Source organism: Felis catus, chromosome A2 (genome assembly GCF_018350175.1).
Source record: "Felis catus isolate Fca126 chromosome A2, F.catus_Fca126_mat1.0, whole genome shotgun sequence".
NCBI lineage: Eukaryota > Metazoa > Chordata > Mammalia > Carnivora > Felidae > Felis > Felis catus.
The window spans coordinates 156556185-156583258 of record NC_058369.1 but is presented as its reverse complement, the minus strand read 5'-3'; the positions used below and the strand labels follow the sequence as shown (position 1 = coordinate 156583258).

Below are 27074 nucleotides of genomic sequence, written 5' to 3'. Positions count from 1 at the left end.
TTTGTTTTTCTGAGGGTTCACATGCATGAGATTTTTTCAATTTATATCCTCTGGTCCCATTTTAGATTGAAATTACTTCACATGGAGTTCAAGTATAGGCAAAACTATGGTGATAAACATCAGAAAAGTGGTTAGCTCTGGGAGAGAAATTGATTGGGAATGAGCATGAGGAAACTTTTCTTGGGTGATGGAAATGTTCTTTATCTTGATTTTGGTCAAGGTCGCACTGGTGTATACATTTGTCCAAATTTACCAAGCTGTACCTGTATCATGTGTTAATTTCAGTATTTTACTCTCTCTTAATTGTACTTTAATAAAGCGTTACTAAAGCATAAGTAAGTTTCATAAAAGGTGGGAGACCTACACAATTTTATGCTTGCATTCCACATAGTCTGATTTGGAAATAAATCACACGCAAGTAAGAGAAGACAAGAGCACTCACGTACATGAAATACTGAAAATGTTAGAAGTTCTCCAAGAATGAAATATATAAGCCTCCAAATTTGGCATCAAAATAAGCTTGACTAACAAGTTTGTTAAGAAACAGCTGAGGATCCAAGGGTCAAAAACTTAAAAAAATATCCTCCAACGCTTTAGAAATTCCACGAACCCTAACGTGCTGTAAGCCCCATAGTTTGGGAAATTGGTCATTTGTTAGTTTTGCCACCCAGCATTTCATTTCAGCTTTCAGCAGATTGTCCCATCAGTGAATTGATTTTTTGCCAGGCAAGCAGCCTTCTCCCCTCTCTGTGAGCACGTCATGGGTGAGCCTGCAGCAAATCACAGGTACAGTCACCTTGTTCAGAGTGGACAAGGGCAGTGCAGGACCACATCCTCCTGGGGTCTGCACTTCCTGTAAAGCCCAACCATGGACTGCCCACTGTTGGGAGTTAATGGATGCCAAGCCAGGCCACATCGTTCCTGGGTTCGGACTTTTACCTACAGGGACCCAAGGAGGGAAATGAACTGTGGGGAGAATAAAATGATTGCCCAATATCATTTTGTAATATTTTACAAGAAAAACCCTGAGGAGCTTGTGGATTTCAGTGTAAACCAAAGAGATGGTAAGAACTCGGTTCCTTCCTTAAGAATTCGAACACTCCCGAGCCCCAGAAGGTTCAGAACACTAGGCGACAACCACAGACAGAAACTTAGTTTGTAGTCCCTTTGGCTGTAACGCTGCTGTTTAAAGCCTTTAACATTTCCCCTGAGCGGGAAATTTCCCCTTATGTGTTTTATAAATTGTTATTAACAATTTTTTTTTCCTCCAGAGAATTTTTGCAGGGTGTGCAGTGTTTTTGAAGCCTGAGATTTTATGTAGTAGTTTTAGATCTGGAGCATCCCAGACCATCCAGGGAGTTTCAACCTGCTTAGCTGCTTTCTGCTTTGTTCCTCTCCATTGAAAAGAAAGTGAAATATACATTTCATGTTAGATGCTACTGTTTCTGTGCTTGACTCAATTACCAGAATATTCCAGATCGAGTGGAATAACATTAGGTGCTATTTGCTTCTACTTACACACCCCCCTCCTGTAGTGATGGACCTCAGTTCACACCACGGGTCCCTGGAAGAAGGCCCCTCGGCCTGAGATCCCATCGCTGGGAAGTCAGGCGAAAGCCTCGGAAGCCTCGGTAAGGGCTGTTATTTCCCTCTTGAGGCAAGGCCTCAGGCAGGAGTGTCCTTCATGCCTGCGGCTGAGCTTTTTGTGCAGAGAGCAGCTGGCCATGCAGTGCTGTGGTCTCACTGCTGGCACAGAGGTACAGAGAGGTCTGGTTGGTGCCGGCAGCCTCCAGGGTCAGAGAGAAATGCTCCTTCTTCCCTCAGGAGACCCTGTACCCCTTCTGGGACACCCCCTTTGACGGAGCTGCCCGTACCACTTGAATAATGGATCAGCTTCAGCCCCTGTCCTGGGTCTTGTCGATACCAGTGCATTGCAAAATGGTTCTCATCCTGAGTACATTCCAGGATCATCCTGGTTCCTGTTTGTATAATATGGTGTCTTGGCGTCTGGGTGATTGCAGCATCCACGGGGCCTGCGGGAGAGGGAGACAGAGGGTCGAGGCAAGGCTGAAGGTGTGACCTGAATCTGCAAAGCAAAGGGAAAGGCTTGGAGCTGGGACTTGGCAAAATCATGGCTCGGGGTTCCAGCTGAGTCCAGAACCCACCTGCTCCCAGGAGACCAAGAGTCACACAAAAGAGGTTGAGCTCAGCTCATGGCAGGGGCAGGGTGAGAAGGGTGCTGTCCCAACTAAATGCTGTCATCCGCAGGACTGGGAGAGCGAGCTTGGAAGCTCTTCAGTGGACAAACGGGTCTGCCTGGGATGTCATCGCCTCCCACCTCTCCAACTCTGCCTGGCCCAGGGTCCCTTCTGACTTGGCTCAGGAGGGGTCAGCTACTCCTCACGTAGACGTTGCTTAGCAAGGCCTGCAGGGGCAACGGGGTGTGGCCGCGGTGCACTGAGTTTAGGGTGCACCCACCCCCTTGGTTTCCCATACTCCTCTGAGACAGTTGCTCCTCTGTCTGCACCTGCCCCTGACATCAAGCCTGCCTCATCCAAATCCTTCAACTGTGGAGCTCATTAAAGTTTAGAGGGACCTCCCACCTCTTCCATAGCTGTAGGTAGCCTAGCAATAACGGAAAACTTCAACATCTGCCTGGTATTGGATCCACGCCTGTTTTTCTTAACCCTCTCCCTCCCCAGGCTGCTCTCCCAGACTTTTCCGAACCCCTCAGATCTCAGTGGCATCACAGTGCCATCTTGTGGCCAGTAACTGAAGTTGCATCATTGTTTCTTCTGCGATGGCCCAAGGGATGCTGGGAAGTGTCTGCATAGTCAACAGGGAGAATATTCCAGAAGTAGCGTCTTGCAAACTTTTTTAATAAAAACACTTTTTTAATGTTTATTTATTCCCGAGAGAGAGAGAGGGAGAGACAGAGCACGAGCGAGGGAGGGGCGGAGAGAGGGAGACACGAATGTGAAGCAGGCTCCAGGCTCCAAGCTGTCAGCGCAGAGCCCAACATGGGGCTTGAACCCATGAACTGTGAGATCATGACCTGAGCTGAAGTTGGACCCTCAACTGACTGAGCCAGCCAGGAAACCCAGCATCCTGCAAATTTTATGCTCAACTTCTTTAAACCCTAATCCCAACACCAATCCGAACCTTGACTCTACTCCTTTGAGATGCCATGCTTAATCTCCCGCCCTCATTCTACTTAACTGCTGTCACACATCTGGCAGTGAGAGTCCAACCAAAATCTTCTCCCTTAAAACTATCTCCTGAGACGGAGAGGGACAAAATGGGAGGAATGGAAGAAAATAGTATTTAGTCTAAGATAGGAAGAAAAGTATGGGAGATGAAATATAAGAAGGCTCATTTATCTCTGTTACTAAAAGTAAACAAAAACGCCCCTCTTCCACCACCAAGGGGGCAATCAACCAACCGTACCTCCAAAATACAGATCAGCTGAGGACTAGGACTATAACGAGACTACCTTCACAATGGGGTCCCGTGTGTGCAAATAAAAAGTAAAATTGAAATATAAGAAAAATATGGAACATCTTACAAGACAATAGGCAGTCATGGAAGATACAGCGTCTAATGGGAAAATAAGGAGGGACGGAATCAAGGTGAGCCAGGGACAGGCGACACTCAATGGAGAGCTTGTACAACGTGCGTGTCCTGATTTAGGCAGCAAGGAGGGAAGATGGGACTGCCAGGGTCACGTGGAGAATGGTGGCACAGTTGGAAACAGGGCCTGGGAAGGAAGTCTCTGGCATGGCCTTCCAAGGATAAGGGATTCCCAACGGGGCCCTAGCCTGGCTCACTTCCGGAGACACAGGGAAGCAGACTGAGCAGTGCTTTGCTGATGCCACATTAAAATAAGACCAGGATTGAGGTGCCCGGGGGGCTCAGATGGTTGAGCATTGGACTCTTCATTTCAGCTCAGGTCACGATCTCACGTTTTTGTGAGATCGAGCCCCGCGTCGGGATCTGCTCTGACGGTGTCGAGCCTGCTTGGGATTCTCTCTCCCTCTCTCTCTGCCCCTCCCCATTTGTATGCCCTCTCTCCCTCTCTCTCTCTTTCTCCCTCTTTCAAAATAAATAAATAAAAATGAAAAAAAAAATAAGACCAGGAAAACTCTCTTCCAAGAACACCCATTCTATGGGGAAACAAATCTGGTATCCTGAGACACCACAGTTTCTGAAAAGTGGATTTGGGATGATTGTAACCCCCTTACCAGCTGTGAAAGGCTCAGGGCACCTCCATCATTGCTGAGTCTGTGACAGTCTATCCCAGACTCAGGGTCCTGGACCATCTCTTAGGACACCCAGAAACTCATGATCCATCCATGAGTCTATGAGCTCTGACCATGGCTTTTGACTTCATAGATACAAACCACAGCTTCACCGGCGGGTGAGTGGAAGATGTTATAACTGCATAATTATTTATATTTATAACAAGTAACATATCATGATATATAATGCAGCAAATAAAATAAGTAAAAAGGAAATAGGGGCATTATTATCAAGAAAATATCCTGTCTTCTTGAATCAAAGAATTCAAGGGAATTTTTTCAAATGAAAAGGCCAGTGCATCAAAGAAAACGCTGCGTCTCTAAAAATTGGATTCACTCAGGGCGTCGAGGCGAGCCTGGGGAAGCTGTTCAAATGTGCTGCACTCTCACTACTAGGACCGCACACGTGGGAAAATGACAACAGAGAGAGAAAATGGCGTGTCCAACCTGGGCAGAGGATGGGACATCTTGCCGTTATGATCCTTCTTGTCCCGTCACCACCACGAAAGCAGTAAAGACCTGGCTTCATACAGGAAGACAGACTTGCTCCTGTGTTGCTCAAGCTTCCAAAGTTTCAGGGACAGAGAGGCTTTAGAAGTAAGAATATGGGGGTGCCTGGGTGGCTCAGTCCGTTGGGCGTCTGACTGTTGATTTTGGCTCGGATCGTGATCTCACAGCTTGTGGGTTCGAGCCCCACATTGGACCCTGTGCTGGCAGCCTGGGGCTTGCTTTGCATTCTGTCTCTCCCTCATTCTCTGCCCCTCCATGGTCTCTCTCTCTCTTTCTCTCAAAATACATAATTAATAATGAAAAAAAAAAAGAAGTAAGAATATGTCAAGAATGACACAAACTTCCCAGATGGCACCACAAATGCAGAGAAGGAGGCACCGCCCACTACACGGAAAGCCTCAGGTCTTGCAGAAGGACCACTGTGTCCCTGTTGTTCAGTCCTGGCCTTGGAGCCCGGAGCCAGCCCTGGGAGTCTTCCAACCCTATGGGCCATAATTATTTGATCCACCCTCATTTACATTCCCTTCAGGAGTTTAGTGTCTTTTTCTACCCAAGGACAGCTGAGAGCTGATATCCAAATCTACTTCTTGTGATTGGGGAACGATGAGTAGGGACAGCCTGTTTACGGTCTTCAGGTGCAGGGAGAGAGAAGTCTGAGGTTGGTGAAGAGGAAGGAGGTGGCTGTGCCCCACTGTGGTAGGGCTGCTGGCACAGAGGTACACAGCTGAGTCCCCCGGCTCCGCACGCTGGATCTGCAGAATGGAGTAGGACCCCTCGGACCTGTTCACCTGGAACCGATCGTTGCTGGGCATCCCTGAGGAGTCTACTTTGTCCTCGTTTTGGAAGGAAACGAGAAACTCCGGGCCTTGCCCCACGGCCTGTCGGTACCAGTAGAGGCCAACATGACCAGAAATTGGGTCACACCTGAGGTCCACGTCCCGGCCCCTCTTTGTGACCTTGTGCCGGGGGGACTGGAGGACACCAGCTCCTGTGTGACCTGTGGAGACAAAGTTGGGAACAGCGAGGAGGAAATCGATTGCAATCATTGCATGTATTTATCCCTCACGCTCACACACATGCACTCACTCGGTTTTCTGAGGACTCACCTGCCCCCAGGAGACAGAGGGCCACGCAGCAGAGGAGTCTGGTGCCCATGGCAGGGTCAGGACAGGGCTAGGATGTTCACCACATCAGGTTCTCCTGAGCACGAGCGGAGGAGGAGGGAGGCCCCTCATCCACGCAAGGGAGTTCACTTAGTGACATCACCCTCTCTGTCCATCCCCTCAACCTCAGGGAGCAGGATTTATGTTGTAGCATACTTGGATGACTAAATAAGTATTTGTAACCTCCTTTCTGCTTTTGAAATTTATATATTTATTTTTAATTTTTTTTTTAATATTTATTTTTGAGAGAGAGAGAGACAGAGTGTGGGCAGGGGAGGGGCAGAGAGAGAGGGAGACACAGAGTCTGAAGCAGCTCAGCCTTCGATGTACGGTTGTCAGAGAAGTTTGTCTTTATGATACCAGTACTTTAAAACCGATTGAGGGGCGCCTGGGTGGCGCAGTCGGTTAAGCGTCCGACTTCAGCCAGGTCACAATCTTGCACTCCGTGAGTTCGAGCCCCGCGTCAGGCTCTGGGCTGATGGCTCAGAGGCTGGAGCCTGTTTCAGATTCTGTGTCTCCCTCTCTCTCTGACCCTCCCCCGTTCATGCTCTATCTCTCTCTGTCCCAAAAATAAATAAAAACGTTGAAGAAAAAAAAAAATAAAACCGATTGAGAGAAAAGTCTGGAAAATCTAGAACAGAGACACACCAGCTGTGTCCGCCATTCCCCTGGAAACAGGTGGGCCCAGAAAGGGCAGGCCACCCAGGGTGACCTTGAACAGGAGCATGAGTGGGCGTCAGCCATTGCAAGAAGGAAGGACTCATGCCCAGTGCAGAGGAAATAGCCCTGGATGTCCCTGAGATGGGAAGGGACATGGCAGAACTGAGGGCCTAGCAGTGTGGCCAGAGCCGAGGGCCAGCGAGCTGTGCGAGCTGGGCCCGGAGGCAGCTAGAGGACAGACCCAGCAGGGCCTTGTTGGGGCTGCCCCTATGGAAAGGCTGGGGGGAGCAGGGTCCCCCCCGGGCATCGGAGAGCAATGCCCTGAGGTGCCAGGGGGAGACAAGGAGGGGGGCGTCTAGATAGATCTGATTTCATAACACATTGTTAATAACACATTGTGCTGTTTACCCAGTGCGAACAATTTCCATCCCGGAAGCATCAGACTTAGGCAGGGGGTAGAACAGTCAGAGCTGGGGAAGCACCTTCGCAGCCAGCCAGGCGGCTCAGAGCACAGACCAGAGGTGGAGACATGGCCGCCTGAGGTCTGGTCGGGTCCAGGCCAGGCTGTCAGTGCCTTGCAGACGGACCTCAGCCCACACCGAGGTTCACTCTGGGCGCTTGGGCCCCTCGGGGCTCTGGGGCTCGGGTCGGGGCGGGGGGGCTGGGAGTGTGCCGAGGGCTCTGCCGAGTCCCGGGGCGCAGGCCCTCCCCCTGCCTTTTTTTGTGCAGAGAGGAGACAGCTGTGCAGCGCTGTGTAGTCACTGCTGGCACAGAAGTACACAGATGTCTGGGAGGGAGTTGCAGACGTCAGCGTGAGAGGGAAGTTCTTTGTATTTGACCTAGAGACGTTGTATCCGTTGGAGATTTCTCCTCTCTCGGTGGTACCAGCACTGACGGAGTAATGGATCAGCCGCAGCCCATGTCCAGGGTCTTGTCGATACCAGGACATGTAGTCGTGGTCCTTGTCCTGTTCACATCTCAGCGTCATGCTGTGTCCTGCCCCCAGGATCTGGAATGCGGGGGTCTGAGTGATGCCAGCATTCACGGGCCCTGTGGAGAAGGAGACAAAGCTGATGCCACAGACACCACAGAGAGGCCTAGAGCGGGGACCTTGAGATTTGCACTCAGGAAAGGGACGCTGCTCAGGACTCGCCTGCCTGCAGGAGACCCAGGGCCACACAGCACAGGAGGCCGAGGCTCATGGCAGGGGCAGGGCGGACGGAGGGCTCTTCTGGGAATGTGTGCTGAGGGACGGGGAAGGAGGCTCTCGGGGGAGTCGTTCTGAGACGTCACTCTTCCTGCCTGGGCCGAGCCAACCCTCGCAGGGGGCCGCAGCCCTTCCCCAGAGGGTCAGATAAAAAGCTCCACGTACACGTGAACAGCTGAGGATGGGAAGAAAGGACTTGTCTGAACTGACACAAGCCTTCACTTTTTTGCGAAACAGTTTGTAACCTTATGTAATGTTTTCCTCCCGTGACAGAATTCTTCATCGATGCACTGGTTCTGTGTGTCTGCGTGTTTCTGTAGTGCTGAATTGGGGAAAAATCATTAAGGGCTTCCCGATGCCTTTTATGACTTGTGCGTCCCAACTCCTCCTCCAAGTATCCGTTTCCGCTTTGCTTAATTGACCAGCGTCCTGTTAACATCCTTCCAGCGACGGTTCTCCTGATACTGGGTTTCCAAACCTCAAGGGCCGGCTCATCAACTCTTGGGGAACCGTTTTGCTCTGTTTCTTACCGAGTCAGGACACCTGCCAAAGGTAGCAGAGCACCCGCCTCCCTCGTTTGGGCTGAGACAGCGGCAAGCAGAAACACGTCGCACCTGTGAGTGACCTTTCCTCGTGGCAGGACGATGGCTACTCGGTGGTGCCGATGATGTGTTAGCACAGAGGTATTCACGTGTGTGAGGGACTGTGGGGAAGTGGCCGCCTCCAGGGTAAGTGAAAAGTGCTCTGTTATTTTCATCTGAGACATGCATTCCGCGGGGAATAGCTTCTTGTGGAGAACGGCTGGCATTAATTAAGTGATAAGGACAGCGGAGCTCAGAAACGATCGTGGTGCCCACAGTCCCCCACTTAGAAAGACCCCACACCCCGGCTTCAGTGCTCTGCTGTTGTGATCTTCAAATTCTTAATAATATCTGAACCATGAGCTCTGCAAATTATGTAGCTGGTCCTGGGTATATAATTTTGTGTTTCCTGTCTGTGGTCACCTTCCTGTCTGTTGGTTTCCCTTTAGCATGACCACATGTCTGGAGGCTCAGTGAATCAGCATCTCTGGGGCCTTGAGAAGGACACAGGCACTAAAGCTGGAACCCAAGGGGAGCCTGATGTTATAACCACAACGTCGAGCCTTGAATTGGGGCCATGCGAACCCGTGAGTGGGTTTCGCGTCTGTGCCTGGGACGTCGCCGGTCCAGGAGACAGAAGAACACACAGTGCAGAATGGTGGCAGGCCGGAATGGAAAGGGGGATCTTCCAGTTCAACGCTTGTGTTTTGAGGGTTCGGCACTGGGTCCAGACAAAGGGGACCCTTCTTCCAACATGGAATGACCTCTCAACAAAGCCACAGTTGCCCGTGGTCTGCTCGGCCCCAGCACACAGTGTGTGAACATGAAACCCAGCTATGTATGCATCTGATAGGAACTCAAAATAATGTCCTTGGAGATGATGAATTTGTGTCAACACTCTAGTATAAAATAATTTGAATGAAGGGACACATGAGAAAAAGCAATGAATTCAAATGAGTAAGTACATTTTATAGAAACAGCTGCAAACAGCTAAAAAGAGCTTTCGGTGATCCTTTTTTCAAACCATCTGTCTCCAGATAGAATTGTCCCTGACACGGATCAGGTATCTCACATGATTTCAAGCACTCCTTATCCACAGAACTTTCTAGAAGCACCTCACTCTCTTGAATATTTATCTGTGAATTATTGTAACGGGTAGAGACTTGAAATGTCCATTAAAAAGATGCCTAAGCAAAATTAATCTATAGCAATAGAAATCATATCACTAACTTGTCAGAGATGGAGAGAGGTGTTTGAAAGGAGCATGAGGGGACTTTCTGGGCGATAGAAATGTTCTGTGTCTTAGTAGGGTGTGTATTACATGGGTACATACATATAAATTGCAAAAGAAAATCATTGCTCTGTTGATTTAAAGTGTGGAATGCGGGGCGCCTGGGTGGCGCAGTCGGTTAAGCGTCCGACTTCAGCCAGGTCACGATCTCGCGGTCCGGGAGTTCGAGCCCCGCGTCGGGCTCTGGGCTGATGGCTCAGAGCCTGGAGCCTGTTTCCGATTCTGTGTCTCCCTCTCTCTCTGCCCCTCCCCCGTTCATGCTCTGTCTCTCTCTGTCCCAAAAATAAATAAACGTTGAAAAAAAATTTTAAAGTGTGGAATGCTTATTGTATATAATTCTTATGTCAATAAAGTTTATTTCAAAATGGCTGAGAAGGGATGTATGTTACATGCTCTAGATAATTTCAAAATGAATCATCAGGCATAAATATTACCATTTCTGTGACAGCTATAGGAGTTTTAGGTAAAATGTGTCCATATCTACCTTTGCACATAGGAAATGGTGGAAAAAGCTGTCAGGGATTAGCACAAGGAATCAATATATCCAGATTCTTATTATGTGCTAGGTACCTTGGCTTATTAAATTTTATTAGTGGTTAAAAAATATTTTTAAATGCTTATTTTTGATAGAGAGAGAGAGAGAGAGAGAGAGAGAGAGAGAGGAGAGAGAGAGAGACTGGAGGAAGGGCAGAAAGAGAGGGAGACACAGAATCTGAAGCAGCTCCAGGCTCTGAGCTGTCAGCACAGAGCTCGATGCAGGGCTCGAACTCACAAACCGTCAGATGGTGACCTGAGCCAAAGTTGGATGCTTAAATGCCTGAGCCACCCAGGCACCCCTAAATCTTTTATACAAACCTAGAAGTTAGTATGATGGCTAATTTTATGTGTCAACTTGGCTGGGCCACAGGGTACACAGACACTTGGTGGAATATCATTCTGGGGGTTCCTGAGAGGGTGTTTTGGGATGTGGTTAACATTTACATAGGTAGATTTTAACATTAGGTGAGAGTAACATTTTAGACAGTAGAGTAAAGCAGATTGCCTTCCATAACGTAGGTGGGCCTCATCCAATCAGCTGATGACCTGAATAGAACAGAAAGACTGATTCTACCCCAGGTAAGAGAGAATTGTCCAGCTGCTGGCCTGCGAATTGGAACATCAACTCTTCATGCTCAACAGCCTTTGAACTTGGACATCAGCTCCTCCTGGGTCTCCAGCACAACCAGCTCAGCTCGCAGATGTTGAACTTACTGGCCTCCCCAGTTGTGTGAGCTGATTCTCTGTAATAAATAAGTTACACACACACACACACACACACACACACACACACACACAGTCTGTTTTGTTTCTTTGGAGTACTCTGAGTGATGCTGATAGATATTATTAGTCTCATTTCCTACGTGAAAATTCTCAGCCTACCATGTCAAGAAGCTGGCTTCAGGTCTTGACGAGCGGCTTGTATTGGAGTTGGAATTAGAGCCAGGCACACACGGTGGCCAGCCGGAAGTCTTTCCCACGCCCCTTTCTCCCGGGTAAACTGATCTCTGTCAACGACGTCATTAGAGCTACCCAGGCTGAGAAGAACAGGCAGCAGAATTCTGGCTTTGAGGGCAGATGTCCCCACGAATATGCGTGATAGCAGAGAGTTGTAAACAGCGCTCAGGAGGCAGTCAGACGGGGGTGGGGGGTGGGGGTGGGGGTTGAGTCCCACATCTGCCCCTCACCAGCTGGTATTCAATATGGTCAAGTTCTTTAACTTAAGGGCAAATCCCTTCATCTCTAAAATGAGAGCAGTCATTGCATTTGCTTCTTAGGCTTTTTTTTTTCTCATCGTTAATTGAAATTTTACAAATAAAGGACTTTTATTTGGCATATAGTGGGTTGTCAGTAAGTAATAGTGTTATTTTCCTCTGTGAGTCTCTCCTGCTGCAGAATTGAACCGTGGTCGTGCATTCACGTACCCAGCACCTGCAGTGTTGTGATTCTCCTGCACTTGTGTGACCGGTGAATCCAATAGAAATAGTCAAATATTTAAGACGAATATTATGCATTGAATACTGCAGATGCTAAAACTGTCAAAGGCAAGAAACATACTGATTTTCATTTTGCATTTTATGTGATACGGTATCTTGTACAAAGCAAGGGACCCACAACTGTTTGCGTCTGTTCCTCTTCCCAGGAGGAGGCTGTGATGATCACATATGGATGCATGATCTTCCCCGTCCTGCTAATCTGGACCTGGGAAGGGAAGCCAGATCAGGGGACATTTCTGGGCAGGGGAGAACCACAGGTGTTGAGGAACAGAACTGAGTTTGATTTCTTGCTCTGAGACCCGGGAAAAGCCACTTCTCCTCAGGTAAACGGGTAAAATAATACTTAACCCTGCATGATTTCTGTGAGCATTAAGACGTGTCACACACATAAACAGCAGAACGAGCGTCTGGGAGAGGCCTGTCTCTTTACCAGGACAAGAGCCCACTTCCTGAGCTGGGAGGGGGCGGATATTTTTGTACAGTAGGCTGTGGATTGTGCAGGGCTGTGTTAGGGCTGCTGGCACAGAGATAGAGGGCCGAATCCGTGAGCTCCAAGGAGGTCATGTTTAGCTCAGAGTGAGAGTCAGGGAACTGTTGAGCCGAGAATCGTTCCGGGAAGTTTCCTTTGCCTCTCTCTTCCCTGTTGTAATACTGAATGAGTAACTGGGGGCCCTGGCCCACGGCCTGTTGGTACCAGTACAAAGACAGGTGTCCAGAGATAGGGAAACAACTCAGCGTCACTTGCTGTCCTCTTGCCTTGACCAGGTGTCTTGGAGTCTGGGTGAGTCCGGAATCCGCTGGGCCTGCGGGGGAGGAGGGAGAAAGCAGCCAAGGGCAGAGCTGGGGGGACGCCTCCTGCTGCGGCCATCATCAGCAAGTCTGTATTACTCAGGTGGCAAACGCATATCGGAGGCTTCCACGCGGTGCCCAGGACTCACCTGCTCCCAGAAGACAAAGGGCCACGCAGCAGAGAAGCCTGGAGCCCATGGCAACACTGGGAAGCCAAGATATCATCCAGCTCAGGGGTGGGGGCCCCGGGGGTGAGCAGCCTAAAGCTTTGAACCTCCCATTTCCCTGAAAGGAGTATTTGCCTATGACGTCACCACTCCCACATCGCCACTCTCGTGACTCTGCAGGGCTGTGCCGAGCCCTGTGGCTCCGAGAAGTTCATGTGCAGATCAGAGAGACGGTCACCCAAATGTCGCACTGAGAGCTAATCTGGCAAGGGTCGTTTTGCTCGCTGTAACTCATCCTAATATGCAAAGGAGAGCTGGGACCTGACCCAGGGCCGGTGGGTAACAAGATCCACTGGGGCGCCCAGAGAGAGGGGAACATCTCAGAGTCACTTGCTGTCCACTTGCTTTGATCAGATGTCTTGAAGTTTGGGTGGCTCCAGCCTCCACTGGGCCTGTGAGGGAAGGACACAGGGGCTGGGGAACAAACACGAGAGGGAGCCCGATGGTGCCATGCACTTAGGTGCTGTCACGCTTAGAGGAGAGATGTCCTACCTGAACAAGGACACACTTGCTCCCAGGAGACAAAGGTCCACGTGGAGGCTGCAGCCCACAGCATGCAGCGGGGAGGGCAGGTTTCTCCCCGCTCAGAGTTCTGGGTCTCCAAGAGCTGAAGATCTGGGCATCCCTTCTCTGACTGGAGGTTAGGCAGTAATGTCACTGCTCCGATGTCATTATCCCTCCTGGTTCTCATGAGCCTCCCTTGCCAGGCCCCCGGCTATGCCAGTCCAGGAACTCTGCTTTGTTCCGCAAAGCCCCTCACATGAAGGGCAGGGCTGGGACGGTCTGGGCTAGCTGGGGTTAAGCCACAGGCGTGTCCACAGCTCCTCACCTTTTCCTTTCAGGCGGGGGTTCCTCTACCTGTTCCTGCTAGGGCAAGGAGTCTGCCCCCTCCCAGCACCACACTGCACTTTTTTCCCCTTGCAAGCTCAGAGAGACTCCCTAATGACTGCCGAGCTGAAGGTTTGGCCCCCTGACGGGACTGCACAACCTCAAATTAGTGTTGATAGCATTAAGCCTTGTAGTGGAAAAGAGCTCCAAGCAAGGCTTTCCTTAACCCTCCTGGTCCCAGATAGCTGGCTCTATGCCCCTGCTCTGCCCAGGCGACTTTTGGCATTCAGCGGTTCCACAGTGCCCCCATGTGGCCTACTGGGCAGTAATCAAGAGATCGCCTCCACCGTGATGTGAGTCCTGGGGTATGTTTAAATTAGAAGCTATTCTGGGGCACTTGGGTGGCTCAGTTGGTTAAGCAGCCGACCTGGGCTCAGGTCATGATCTCACGGTTTGTGAGTTCAGGCCCCGTGTTGGGCGCTGGGCTGACAGCTCAGAGCCTGGAGCCTGCTTCGGTTTCTGTGTCTTTCTCTCTCTGCCCCTCCCCTGCTCATGCTCTGTCTCTGCCTCTTAACAAGAGGTAAAGGTTAATAAATTAGAAGCTATTCCATCCTTTGTCTATTGCACTATTTTTGTTTTCTGCCCCCACCCCCAGCAGACCAAAAAAAAAAAAAAAAAAAGAAAAAAGCCAGCCCTAACTACATTGTAATAAAAATAAAGGTGGCAGGAGGAAATGTTTTGGTTTTGAGAAAATTCCCAGTAAACCTAGCCTAAGTTAGATGGCGCTGCTTAAGGAGGAAGCGTGGCCGAGATCACCCAGAGACAGCCTGTGTCTGATTGCGGATGGAACGCCAAGGAGTTTGGGATGACGAATAATTAACTGACGTTGTTTTTGCTCTGCTGACCCCAGACAGTCGCTCGAGGCAGACAATTCAGACAGGTCTCTTTGCAAGGTGTCTGCCGATCAGCTTTCCCCAAAATAAAGGAAACAATACTCACTATTACTCTATTGCTAGAGAATTTCTTTCTTTCTTTTTAAGATTTTATTTTTAAGTAATCTCTACACCCAATGTGGGAATCAAACCCACAACCCCGAGGTCAAGCGTCTCTTGCTCTACCTGCTGAGCCAGCCAGGAGCTCCTGGAGAATTTATTTCTTCCTCTTCTAACCTTACTCTTGTAGAAACGCTATTTTTCTCTGTTCATTGTTACCAGAATGCCCATTTCTCCACATATGATTGCATGTGTGCATGTGATTAAATTTCTCTAAACTTTCTTCAATGCCCAAGTAGGAAATAAATAGTCTAACCCTCTGTACAGAATGCTAGGAAGGAGAAGCAAGCCAGTCTGGATTAATGTACAGTAAAATATAAATAAATAAACAGGAATTCGGGAAAACAGAATCTGAGGAAGTTTAATCCCTAAACCAGTTAACATCCATCCACTTGCTACTTTCTTAGTTCACTGCCAGCATAAATTTCTTTAAACATTTACATTTGACCTAAGCGTTGCTAAATTTTATTTATTTATGTATTTGTTTGTTTGTTTATTTATTTATTTTTAAATGTTTATTTTTGAGAGAGAGAGAGAGACAGAGCAGGAGTGGGGGAGAGGCAGAGAGAGAGGGAGACACAGAATGTGAAGATTTCAGGCTCTGAGCTGTCAGCACAGAGCCAGATTTGGGGCTGGCACTTACGAACCGTGAGGTCATGACCTGAAGTCAGACACTTCACCGACTGAGCCACTCAGGCGCCCCAAGTGTTGCTAAGTTTTAAATAGTGCAATTTGTAGAGGCGCCTGGGTGGCTCAGTCGGTTAAGTGGCTGACTCTCGATTTCCGCTCAAGTCACGATCTCACGGTTCGTGAGTTTGAGCCCCACATTGGGCTCTGTGCTGGCAGCACGGAGCCTGCTTGGGATTCTCTCTCCCTCTCTCTGCCCCTCCACTGCTCACTTGTGATATCTCTCTCAAAATAAATAAATAAGAACACATTTTTAAAAGAATAGTGCAATGTATAAAGTGAATATGGACTAATCTATTGGACTAGTCCAACAGTCCAATAGTCTATGGACTATTCTAATCTATTTCTTGACTTTCTAAATCCATGGCAAAGCACCATGTCAGGTGCCACTGAGACGAGATCCTTGGTGCAACTGCATCTGGCACCGACGGTCACCAGCCCCAGTGCCAGCGAGCTGTGACCAGGGACCCCTTCTCAGATGCCACCCAGAGGCGGAAAATCCCAGCCAGAGTGAATCTCCATGGATATAAACCAGATAAAATTATCTCAAGCCCAGATGGCAATGTTCTTTAACTGAACGGTTTTTATGAATTTTGTGCACGTGAAACTCATTAAAACCTTTTATCAGAGCAGCTGATGCGTCTTATGGAATTTCTGACGGTAGAAAGGGAGAAATTTCCACACCAATACATAGAAATATAAACTATTGGTATAAACCACACTAAGAAAATTTATTTTCTGCTTTAAGGAATACCTGGCATGTTTTTATTCAATTAGATAAAATTCCTAGATTGTCAATCAATTCTTTTTTTTTTTATTCTAATGTTTATTTATTTTTGCGAGAGAGAGGAGAGAGAGAGAGAGCGGGAGAGGAGCAGAGAGAGAGGGAGACACAAAATCCTAAGCAGGCTCCAGGCTCTGAGCTGTCAGCACAGAGCTTGATGCGGGGCCCGAACTCACAAACTGTGAGATCATGACCTGAGCTGAAGTTGGACACTTAACCAACTGAGCCACCCAGGCGCCCCGCCAATCAATTCTTAATTATAAATAAAAACCAAACAGAATATAGAAGATTGCTTCAGAGATGCCTGAGACCCTATGATACATAGCCATTATATTTCAGACAAGAGAAGCCCAGCTGATATTCTAAAGATATATGAAATATGAAGCATTGGCTTCTGGATCCTTCTGGTATTGCAAACTGGCATCATCTCCTGCCATCCCCCCCCCACCCCGCTAGAGGAACCTTGTGGGGCACAAAGCAAATAGAAATACTAGAGACTATCCAAAAACCAAGCGAATATTCTGGAAGGACTGAAGCCATTTTGGGCTGGACTCCAAAAGAAAGATAACTAACTGGACAATATATAGCCCCAGGAAGTGAATTATTAAACCATATGAACCAAGAATTTAAAGCAAGCATGACAAATATGCAGATGTGCAAAATAAACAGGAATGTAAAAGATGTTAGCACATAAGAACACATAGGGCCAACTTATTGGAGGTCTTAACAGCAGCATACCTCACATATTTTACATCAGCATGTCCAAGTGTTTTATTATGGGGAAGAATGTTCTAAGAGAAACCAATGCCTCATATAAACACTGAGAGTTTTTGTCCAATAGGAACTAATATTATTTTCCTAAAGTAATGACTCATCATCACGGTTGGGTTTTTTTTTTTTTTTTTCTGTTTTTATAAAAATAAGATTTTGGCTAATACATTTATAATCCAGATAAGACCTGGGAAATTCTCTCTTCTGGAAAAACTAGGAGGAATTTCCTAGAGCTTATAAATTGCCTAGGGCTTCTAAAAACTATAGAAATCCAAAACCCTTCCTGAGATTTCTGACCATTCCCATGGACGACTGTTTTCTTCTGGTCTTCTCTAACCTTGACTATAAAGCAGAGGTCTTTTTTACTCCTTCAACAAAATCATGCACATCAAACATTGGAGAGTTTAGTAGAAGCTGATGAAGATTTGGGGAGGGCTGCAAAGGAATCATGTGAGGCAGAACACTGATTTTCACCACTTCCGTCCCATCCTTAATCGAGATGGCCCCTTCCAAGACTTTCCAGGGTTTCCAGTTCTTCTACGTGCATGATACATGTTTTCTAACTTTTAATTCACCGTGTTTTTTACTTTTATTGTGGTGTTAAAATATATATACCGTAAAACTTACCATTTTCAAATCTACAGCTCAGTGGCATTAACTATGTTGACATTGTTGCACAGCTGTCCCCACCATCCCTCCCTAGAAATTTTTCATCTCCCCCAATTGAAACTTTGTATCCATTAAACACTCACTCCCACCCCTCCCCCACTCTGGGTCAGGACCCACCATTGTACCTTCTGTCTCTATGAATCTGACCCCTCCCCCCCCCAGATACCTCATAAGTGGAATCATACACTATGTGTCCTTTTGTGACTGGCTTATGTCACTGACCATAATGTGCTCAATGTTCACCCATGTTGCGGCATGGGACAGAATTTCATTCCACTTTAAGTCTGAAGAATATTCCATTTCATGTGTATATCACATTATGTTATCAATTTACCTGTTGCTTGGATGGGTTGTTTCCACCTTTTGGCAAATGGAAATAATGTTGCCATGAACATTGGTGCGTTAAGATCTGTTCGAATCCCTGCTTTCGCTTCTTTGGGGAATATATCCAGAAGTAGAATTGCTGCATCATGTGGTAATTTCATGTTTAAAATTTTGAGGAACTGTCATACTATTTTCCACAGCTATTCCAAAATAGCGCGCTCTTTTATCTTCCGTCAGCAATGCGAAAGGGTTCCCGTATCTTTACCACCTCATCAACACTCATTATTTTCTGTCTTGTTTACTTACTATTATCCACACTAATATTGTCCTTCAATATTATCCTTTAACATTATCCACACGAATAGGTATGATGTTCTTGAATTTTTGAAATTAATGGGAATGCATAGTGAGGTTCTCTTTTATTTTTACTGTTGCTGTTATTTTAAACGTACTATTTTTCAAACCTCAAGTCAAGTCAACATTGGTCTCCAAAATTTTGGCAGGTAGACTTCATCTATAAAATCCACTCTGTACCTTTTTGAAAACTAGACAGTCTTTCCTTACATGAACTGGCCATTAGAAAAACACGATTCTAGCTTGGGTCTCGCTAGAGTCTGTAAGTAAGGATCCGGTGAATCAGATTATGCCTTGGGGACAAGTCTTCATGAAGGGAGCGCAGGGCACATGCTAGCCCCTGGTCACCCCACAGCTCACCTGGAGCGTGATTCTACAAGAAGTAAAGAGCACCAACTGAAATTCAACAGGGGCTTGTTTAAAATTTGCAGCTGGTGGGTGAGAGGGGGCCGGAAAGGGCTTCTGGGCTTCCTTCTGTGTAGGGCAGGGGCCTCACGAGCAAGAGGCCACCTGCTCTTTCTGAGCTGAGTGGCTGTGACAGCGCAGTCTTGTGGAATCACAGACGAGCACGGAAGTACAGAGAGGTCTGGCGGGTGCTGGTCGACTCGAGAGTCAAGGGGAAATTCTCTGTATCTTTTTGAGACACGTACCCCTTCCCGCACATTTGTTTTGACCATAAGCTCAGCCCTATCTGACTAATGAATCAGACTTGGAGTTCAGTCCACAGTCTTGTTGCTATCAGTACTTTGAAAACTGTTTCATTTGTTAAGAACATTCAAAGGTCAGCTTCTCTTCCATCTCTATGATAAGGATCTTGGTATCTGAGCATCCGCGGGTTCCATCAGAGAAGAATAAATAAACTAAGATAGAGACAGGGAAGCGACAGTTGTCCAAATGAAGGAAATGTCCAGGATCTGGAATTGAAAAGCCCACATCAGGAGTGTGCTTCTATTTCCTGGACTCATCCGCTCCCAAGAGATAAAAGTCCACAAAACTGAGAAACCTGGTAGCCATGGCAGGTCAGGGAGTGAGGGACTATTCTCCAGCTCAATGCTCTGGCGTTCTCAGGGAAAAGCTAGCACTCTGAGCCTCTTCACCAGCCGTTAGCCAGGTCTTCCTGGGATGCCAATCTTCCTACAGGCTTTTTAGGTCCAGAATCTCCTTATTTGGCTCATTCTTCATTTCTTTCTTATTTCCACAATAGGGCATTGCCCAGTGGAACTGGGTTCAGGGGACAGGTTCACACCCTAGTTTCTCTGATTTTTCTTTGAGGGTATTACTCCTCTGTGTACACGTCCCCTGGGGATCCAGTAGGCTCCTTCGAACTCCCTCACTGTCCTCCAGTTTTGAGAGACTCCCCACCTCCTACAGAAAGCTATATTCGTGTTAAAAAGGGAAACAAGCCCCAAATGGAGCCATTTGTCCCTGGACAGCAAACGAAGACTTAACTACAGTTTCAACCTGTCCCAGGAATATGATCTTTAACAGTCTCTGAAATGTCCTGATCCCTGAGAAGGAGGTCATCTGCATGATAAAAACTCTGTCTTCCCTTGCTGCCCAAAGGTGTCCTGTCTTTTGCCCATTTTTAAAAATTTTTTTTTAACATTTATTTACTTTTGAGACAGAGAGGGACAGAGCATGAACAGGGGAGGGTCAGAGAGAGGGAGACACAGAATCTGAAACAGGTTCCAGGCTCTGAGCTGTCAGCACAGAGCCCGATGCGGGGCTAGAACTCACAGCCCTCACGGACCGAGAGATCATCCCCTGAGCCAAAGTCGGCTGCTCAACCGACTGAGCCACCCAGGCGCCCCTCTTTTGCCCATTTTTAATTGGATTATTTGATTTTTTGGTGTTGAGTTGTAGAAGGTCTTTATTTATTTGTGATGCCGACCCTTTACCGGGGAGGTCATTTGCAAATATCTTCTTGCCTTTAGTAGTTTGTCTTTTAGTTTTGTTGGTTGTTTCCTTCACTTTGCAGAACACTAACTCGAAGGAATACCTGCATCTCTATGTTTATCGCAGCATTATTTATAATAGCAAAATTATGGAAGCAGCCCGAGTGTCCATTGATAGATGAATGGATAAAGAAGAAATGGTGTGTGTGTGCGTGCACACACACACACACACACACACACTGGAATATGAGCCATAAAACAGAATGAAATCTTGCCATTTGCAACAACATGGATGAATCTAGAGAGTATAATGCTAAGCAAGATAAGCCAGTCAGAGAAAGACAAATACCATATGATCTCACTCATACGTGGAATTTAAGAAACAAAACAAATGAGCATAGGGAAAAAAAGAGAAAGACAAAGCAAGAAACAGACTGTTAACTATAGAGAACAAACTGATGGTTGCCGGAGGGGAGGTGGGTGGGGGGACGGGTGAAACAGGTGAATCTCGGAGGAAGAGTCCACTTATTTTGATGAGCACTGAGAAGTGGATAGAACTGTTGAATCACTATACTGTATACCTGAAAGAAATATAACACTGTATGTTCACTACACTGGAATTAAAATTAAAAAAAAGAAGAAGAAAGAAAAAAGAAAGTACCCTGAACTCACACCACTCTCCTTTCTTTTGCTAATAACTTCCTTTCCCCACCCTTCCTTCTAGAACAACCTTAGATTTTGTACAACTCCTCGGAGCACTGCTGTACTTGCTCAATGGGATGCTGCCCCATGCATTAACTGCTTAATAAAGCCAGTTAGACCTTCAAATTCACTTGGGTTGAATTTTATTTTTTAGCACTCGTATTCTTGTAGTGGCTTAAGTAATTAATCCGCCTGACACATTACAAAGCCTTTCTAACCCCCTTTCCCAGTCATCCCCCGCTCTTTCTGCCTTCCTGCATCTTCTGTGTCCCATTGGAACCACAGTGCCTTCTTTCAATGAACTGAAAGTGTTTATATTGTCAGCTGTGCCAGGAAGGTTTCCAGTAAATTCTCTGGGTCCCATATCCTCATTGTCCCCGGAGCCCTCCCTGTTTCCTGTGTGGTATTTCCCAGCAGAATGTAGTACTGACTCCAACTCCTTTGAACGACTGTATTGGCTTCTTCCCCACATTCTACTTTTTTCCCCACTGCGAACAAGGGAAGCAAATGGAACTCCCATTTCTGACGAGAAGGCTAAATGGTATCGCCATGTGGGAAAACAGTGTGGCCCCTTTTTATAAAGTGAAGTGAGTACTTACCATATAATCCAGCGATCTCACTCCTGGGTATTTAGCCAACAGAAAATAAAAGTATATGTCCACACCAAAGTCTCGTACCAGAATGCAATAACCCAAATCTAGAAACAACCCATGGGTCCATCAACATGTAAGTAGATATACAGATTGTGGCAGGGTCACACGATAAAAAAAATACACAGAATAAAAAAAGAATGAATTACTAATACACCTAACGATAAGGATGAATAACAAAAGCACGTGTTAGGTGAAAGATGCTGGTCACAAAAGAGCATATGATTCCATTTATATGAATTCAAGAACAAGCACGTCTGATCTATGATGATAGGCATGGAGCAGTGATTGATTACCTGTCGGATGGGTATCGACGGCAAGAGGACTGAGACCAAGAGGTGATGACGAGTCTGTATCTTGGGTGGTGTTGCTAGTTTTTCCATTTGACAAAATGTATATAACTAACATTTATCTTATGCATTTCACTTCGTGTAATAAAAGATGTATCCCGCGATCCAGTGTCAACAACTGTTAATATATTTTTTAATCATTCTTCCAAACAGAATTCTTTCTAAAATTACTTGTGAAATCTACATGTTATCAGATGTTCACAGAACTCCCTAAACTGTCCTTACAAAGGAAGAACACATATTCGTGCATATCCAAAAGGCACCACTTCTGGGCATTAACCTACCAATGTTGAAGTGCAGGTGTGTGCCTGGCTCGATTGCCTACAAGTCCCTAGGGAGCCCCAAGATTTACTGTTTATTGTTCCTGAATCACCTTCCATCTGAGGCTGAACCCAACCAGGGTCAACTCCTGAAGATTTCCATCTGCTGAGTTGCACCAGGGACTTGCATTTCTTCCCAGATACCAGGAAAAGGCCTTGTCTGCTGCTTCCGGGGGTCAGGACTGGGGGAGATGGGGTGTTTGCCACAAGATACCATCCGCTGCCCTGTGCTCTGCTTTTGTAACCACTGGTGCAGGGTATCCTCCCTGGTGCCCTTGGGCTCAGCCCTTAGTGGTTCCTCAGGGAATAAGGGACAGCATCCTCAGGGCCATCCTGCCAGGGAAATCCCCCTGCAAAATTCCCTGGGGGACCATGGCCACTGTTCCCAGGACCATTTCTCTGGCTCCCCCTCCTACAGTTCTCCTCTTCATTTTGCATGTTCTCTCCATGGCGTTTCTGTCTTCGCAGCCCCAGCACCCTTTCTAGAGGACTTGGCTGCTTCATGGCGTGAAGGAGAGTTCACTGCCTGGGGAAGTCTGAGCCCTGATTCACACACGGCCCTGTGACTCACTCTTCCTCTAATGCCCATGGGGTCCCTGCAGCGCACTAACTATACTTTCCGTATCTTGGGGTAGGATATTGTCTGTTTAAAGAATAATTGAATGGGGGCACCTGGGTGGCTCAGTTAAATGTCTGGCTCTTGATTTCTGCTCAGGTCATGATCTCACAATTCGTGGGTTCGAGCCCTGCATCCAGCTCAGCACTGACAGTGCGGGACCTGCTTGGGGTTCTCTCTCTCTCTCTCTCTCTGCCCCTCCCTGATCTCACACACTCTCTCTCTCCAAATAAATAAAAAACTTTAAAAAAGAATAAATGAATGAATTAGTAAATGAATAAATAGGTGTATAACCAATATGATAAATGCAACTAGCCTTGAACACTAATGTTGATTTATCTAATTGAAAACTTAAGTCTATCTGCCTTATTCCTAAGAAACATAGTATCTCCCTCATAAAGTGTCCCCTACATCATCCCTCCTGCTGCTTGTTCAAGAACCCTCGGGTCTTAGCTTCTGAAAAGTCAGTCCTTTACAGGTTCCTCTGTAGCCTCATCTGGTCGCTCACTTGGCCATACTTGTCCCACCCTTGGGGTCCACAGCCACATTCCGTGGCACCTGACAATATTTCCTTAATACCACAGCCCCGGATATCCCCGTGGAAATTTCCTATTCTGCAAATTAAAGTTAGCTTCTGACCTCTGCTCCTGGGAAGACGCTGCAGCCCGGCCCCCCGCCCCTGTGGGCAGGAAGGGCTGCGGGAAAGCCTGGGGGCAGAGCAGCCTCGAGTTCGGGGCAAGGGCAGGAAGCACCTGCAAAGCCGGGGCTGAGCTGCTGGGGCAGGGGTGCATGGCTGGGTCTCTCAGCTGCGCGGCCAGGGTCTTTGGAGCAAGTACGATCTGTCAGGAGTCTCAGCTGAGAATCAGTTCTTCACAAAGCCTGTCTTCTCTGAAGGAGGCTTGTTACAGATGGAAATCAGTAACTCCGCTCCGCTTTGCAGGCTCTGTCGGTACGACAGGCAGTACAAGCGACCAGAGACGGGCTCACACTGCAGAGCCGTGCTCTGTCTCATCTCTGGGATGTAGCAGCTAGGGTTTTGGGTGACTTCTGGGTTCTCTGTGCCCTGTGGGTGGAGACAGAGGCCAGAAAGAGAATGAGGCAGAAGTTTGGAACCGGTCTTAGATAAAGGGGGTGGGAAAGGAATGTCCCCCACACTCCCAGGACGCACCTGCTCCCAGGAGTAGGTGATCAAAAGTCACCCAGCAGAAGATCCTGCTGCCCGTGGCAGGGTGAGGGGAGGCCTCTCCCCGTTGGGCATCTGGACGTTAGTAGCCCAGGGAGGAGACCCTGTGATGTCACAGTGTGGGGCGGCACCCGCAGGTTCAGGAGCACCCCTGCAGGAGGGAGTGGGAAGCCCTAGTGCCCCCCGCCGCCCATACGCGATGCCCCGGGGCTCAGCCCCTGGCCTTCACGCTCTACTGGAATATGGCAGCTGCAGAGGGACCCTCCGAGAGTAAGGGCCTCAGGGCACCAGGCCAAGGGTCCGGCAGGACCCGCTCTCCTCCCCGCGGCCACATCGCAGCCACAGTCCGGTGGCGCGTCGACTCTGTGACTCGCACTTCGGAGCCTGACGACTTAACGCTGGGAATAAAGGGACCAAAAAAAGAAACAACCTGGGAGCGTCAGTGTGGAGAGGAGCGCACGTGAGGAGGAGAGACCTGAAGCCTGACAGGACATTTCAGCGCAAGGGAAGGAGGATGGACGAGGACACTAAGTGCCCAACCCATTCATTGTCCACTGGCTCTGAGCTGGTGGCAGCAGAGGCCCGTTTGCTGCCTGTGTGGTTTAGGGCAGGTGTCTCTGCAGATCTGAAGCTCCAGGTCGAGCCTTGAGTGAGAAGAAAGGAGAAATCGGAGAAGGACAGCTGGGTTACAGAATAAAAGAACGGGCGAAGACACACACACACTTATGTCTCGAACCCATTTCCCAAAGGCTGGTCTCCCCCTTCCCTTTGCAGCTGGCTTGGGCACCGGGACCTCACCTGGAAGCCCCTTCTCCGATTCCCCAAAGCTCAGTGCTGACCCTGAGTGTCAAACAGCCATGACTCAGGGACCCCTTGGTTCCTGAGGACCACAGCTCAGAAACCGTGGGCCTGCCGGGTCCGGAGCAAGACACTGCCCGTGAGGACCCCGTTCTTCTCCTCTGGTCCTCTGTAGGGCATGATTTGTGGGGACACAGTGTTTGTTTAGAGGATCCCTGTCAAACCTTAAACCAAACAATGCACTTTACAGCAGGCTAGTTTTATTTCATGATAAAACAGTCCTTAAAAAATACCGAATCCAGAGGTGTTTATCTCTTTCAACCAGTTGACAGGGAAGAGTCGCATTCAGGTAAAAGAAACCCCACAGTCTAAGGATGTGCCTTGATAAGAGAGTTGCCACATTAGTTGAACGGGCACCTGGTTTTTTTGGTCTGAAACTTTGCTCAGGGGTCCTCACTGCCCCCTACAGGAGAGAGGAGGGAGCCTTTGTGTCAGTGCAGCATTGGACTCCCCAGGACACAGGGCTCCGCTCAGCCCTTGGGGTCCCAAGGTGTGTGCAGCACTGGGGCCATTGCAAGGGGCGATGCCAGAAAATATGGGGTTCAGTACAGACAACCCCGAGTATACGGTCCTGCTCTGAAACGCTGGGGGCCTTCTCCCCTTCCTGCCTGTTGTGGGCAACGATCCAGGGCCATCAGGCTCTCTGGCTGATAACGCAGGATGTGGAGACCTGAAGAATTAGGATTAAAGGGACAGAAGGAAAAAGAATCCAGCCTCAAAGTGTCAAAGCCCGAGACGAAGAGGAGCCTGCGCAGAGCTGAGTCCCCGGGTGTGCAGCAGAGAGTGGCCTCGAGGACAGCGATCCGAACCTCACGAGGGAGCCACTATCTTCCGTGGCAGGGACTGACAGGGCCCTGTGGTGAGGCAAGCAGGTGTTCTGCAAAGGGGCTCGGAGCGCGTCTGGAGCTGGGACCAGGGCTGAGATCCAGGGTCTCACCTGGGTGGAAGGAACAGGCGGAGAAAGGTACCCGTTGGCAAGAGGCTTGGCAGGGCCGCCGCGGCCAGAGTGCAGCGCGTCTCCTGAAAGAGTCCCCGGGGCCGCGTGCCGATCGGAAGCTACAGGAGGAACTTGAGGTAGACCCTTTCCGTCCCGCACACAGCCGCGGGCACAGTCCGGCCCCGGGCAGAGCCAGGCCACAGGCTGTGGGCGTCTGTGCAGGGAACTGGGCCTTGCTGCATCCAGCGAACCGACCGGCACGTCGTGGCCTGGGGTTTCTGTCCGTCTGGGGTCCCACCGGAGATGTGGAGCTGAGCTGTGGTCGCCCCCACGGTTCCCCGGCTGCACCCAGGAGGTTTGTGCACGGGGAGCAGTTGGCTGTGCGGGGCTGTGTCCTCGCTGCTCGCACAGAGATACAGGGCGGAGTCCTCTGGCTGTAGGGCGGCCACGTGAAGGTGCAGGTGGGAGCTGTCTGAGCACTCGGGTGTGAAGCGACTGGGGACACTGTCATTTTCGGCGAGTTCCTTATAGCTGTAGGCAAACATGAGCTTCGGTGGCCTCTGAGCACTCTGTTTGTACCAGTACATAGCGTTATGTCCCAGACGTTGTTCGCACTTCAGGGTCCTCTTACTCCCTGTCGCTGCGACCAGGTGTTTTGGTGTCTGGGTAACTGCAGTGTCCCCGGGGACTGTTGGAAGAAAGGAGCAGAATTCACACAGAGAGTATTGCTGCAGCCCTTGGGACTTAGCATGGGGTACAGGGGCTGCCCATCGGGACCCAAGACTCACCTGCTTCCAGGAGACAGAGAGCCACACAGCAGAGCAGCCTGAAGCCCATGGTGGAGTCAGGGCCAAGGTGAGCACCAGGTAACCAGGTGTTCTGGGCAGGGAGCCAGGCTCTGGTCTCCTTGGCCTTGGTTGGTGGTTTGCCTGTGATGTCACTGTCCCAGACCCAGGGGGGTGTTTCTTCCTCCAGCTTCACACCTTGTCTTTGTACAGATTCTGGCAGAAGGTGGATTTGAATGGACTGGGATGAGCTATTCCTCTGACAGATGCTCCCCTGCTATTAGCTTCCATCCTCGTTTTTAGGCTCTCTCTCTATCCAGCTTCCTTCCAAGACACCCCTCGGCAACAGACCGTTTCCGCTTCAAGAGATCTCCTTCCTTCTCCGCTCAGTCATGCAGATGCTTCCCTCAGTGTCTAAGCCCCATGGAGCCCTTTTGCCCACCTCATGGAGGAGGGAAATAGGAAGGCTGTGGTTCCATTTGGGCCCAGTGCCCACCACTAAAAAGGCAGGACTGGATGCCAGTCAGGAGCCAGACACTGGCTGGGGGGG

The 27074-nt window shown here is 48.7% G+C and overlaps 1 protein-coding gene, 2 long non-coding RNA genes and 2 gene segments (V, D, J or C); 2 read left to right on the top strand and 3 right to left on the bottom strand.

Moving 5' to 3' along the window:
* Positions 1–5037: 5037 nt before the first annotated feature.
* On the bottom strand, positions 5038–5981 carry LOC109497660. The segment is given in 2 exon segments: positions 5038–5805; positions 5915–5981. Coding segments are annotated over 2 exon segments (513 nt in total).
* A 532-nt stretch (positions 5982–6513) lies between these two features.
* LOC111559549 lies at positions 6514–7947 on the bottom strand. Its single transcript, XM_023250642.2, has 2 exons — positions 7785–7947; positions 6514–7681 (listed from the first exon to the last, which is right to left on the bottom strand). The coding sequence occupies exons 1-2, from the start codon at positions 7831–7833 to the stop codon at positions 6987–6989; spliced, it is 744 nt and encodes a 247-aa protein (XP_023106410.1). The 5' UTR covers positions 7834–7947; the 3' UTR covers positions 6514–6986.
* Positions 7948–8424: 477 nt separating this feature from the next.
* On the top strand, positions 8425–9772 carry LOC109497662. The gene is made up of 2 exons (XR_002154014.2): positions 8425–8566; positions 8869–9772. It is a non-coding gene; the product is annotated as an uncharacterized LOC109497662 (long non-coding RNA).
* A 2182-nt stretch (positions 9773–11954) lies between these two features.
* On the top strand, positions 11955–14588 carry LOC123384067. The gene is made up of 2 exons (XR_006594664.1): positions 11955–12066; positions 12636–14588. It is a non-coding gene; the product is annotated as an uncharacterized LOC123384067 (long non-coding RNA).
* A 10397-nt stretch (positions 14589–24985) lies between these two features.
* On the bottom strand, positions 24986–26835 carry LOC105260394. The segment is given in 2 exon segments: positions 24986–26427; positions 26528–26835. Coding segments are annotated over 2 exon segments (618 nt in total).
* Positions 26836–27074: the final 239 nt, after the last annotated feature.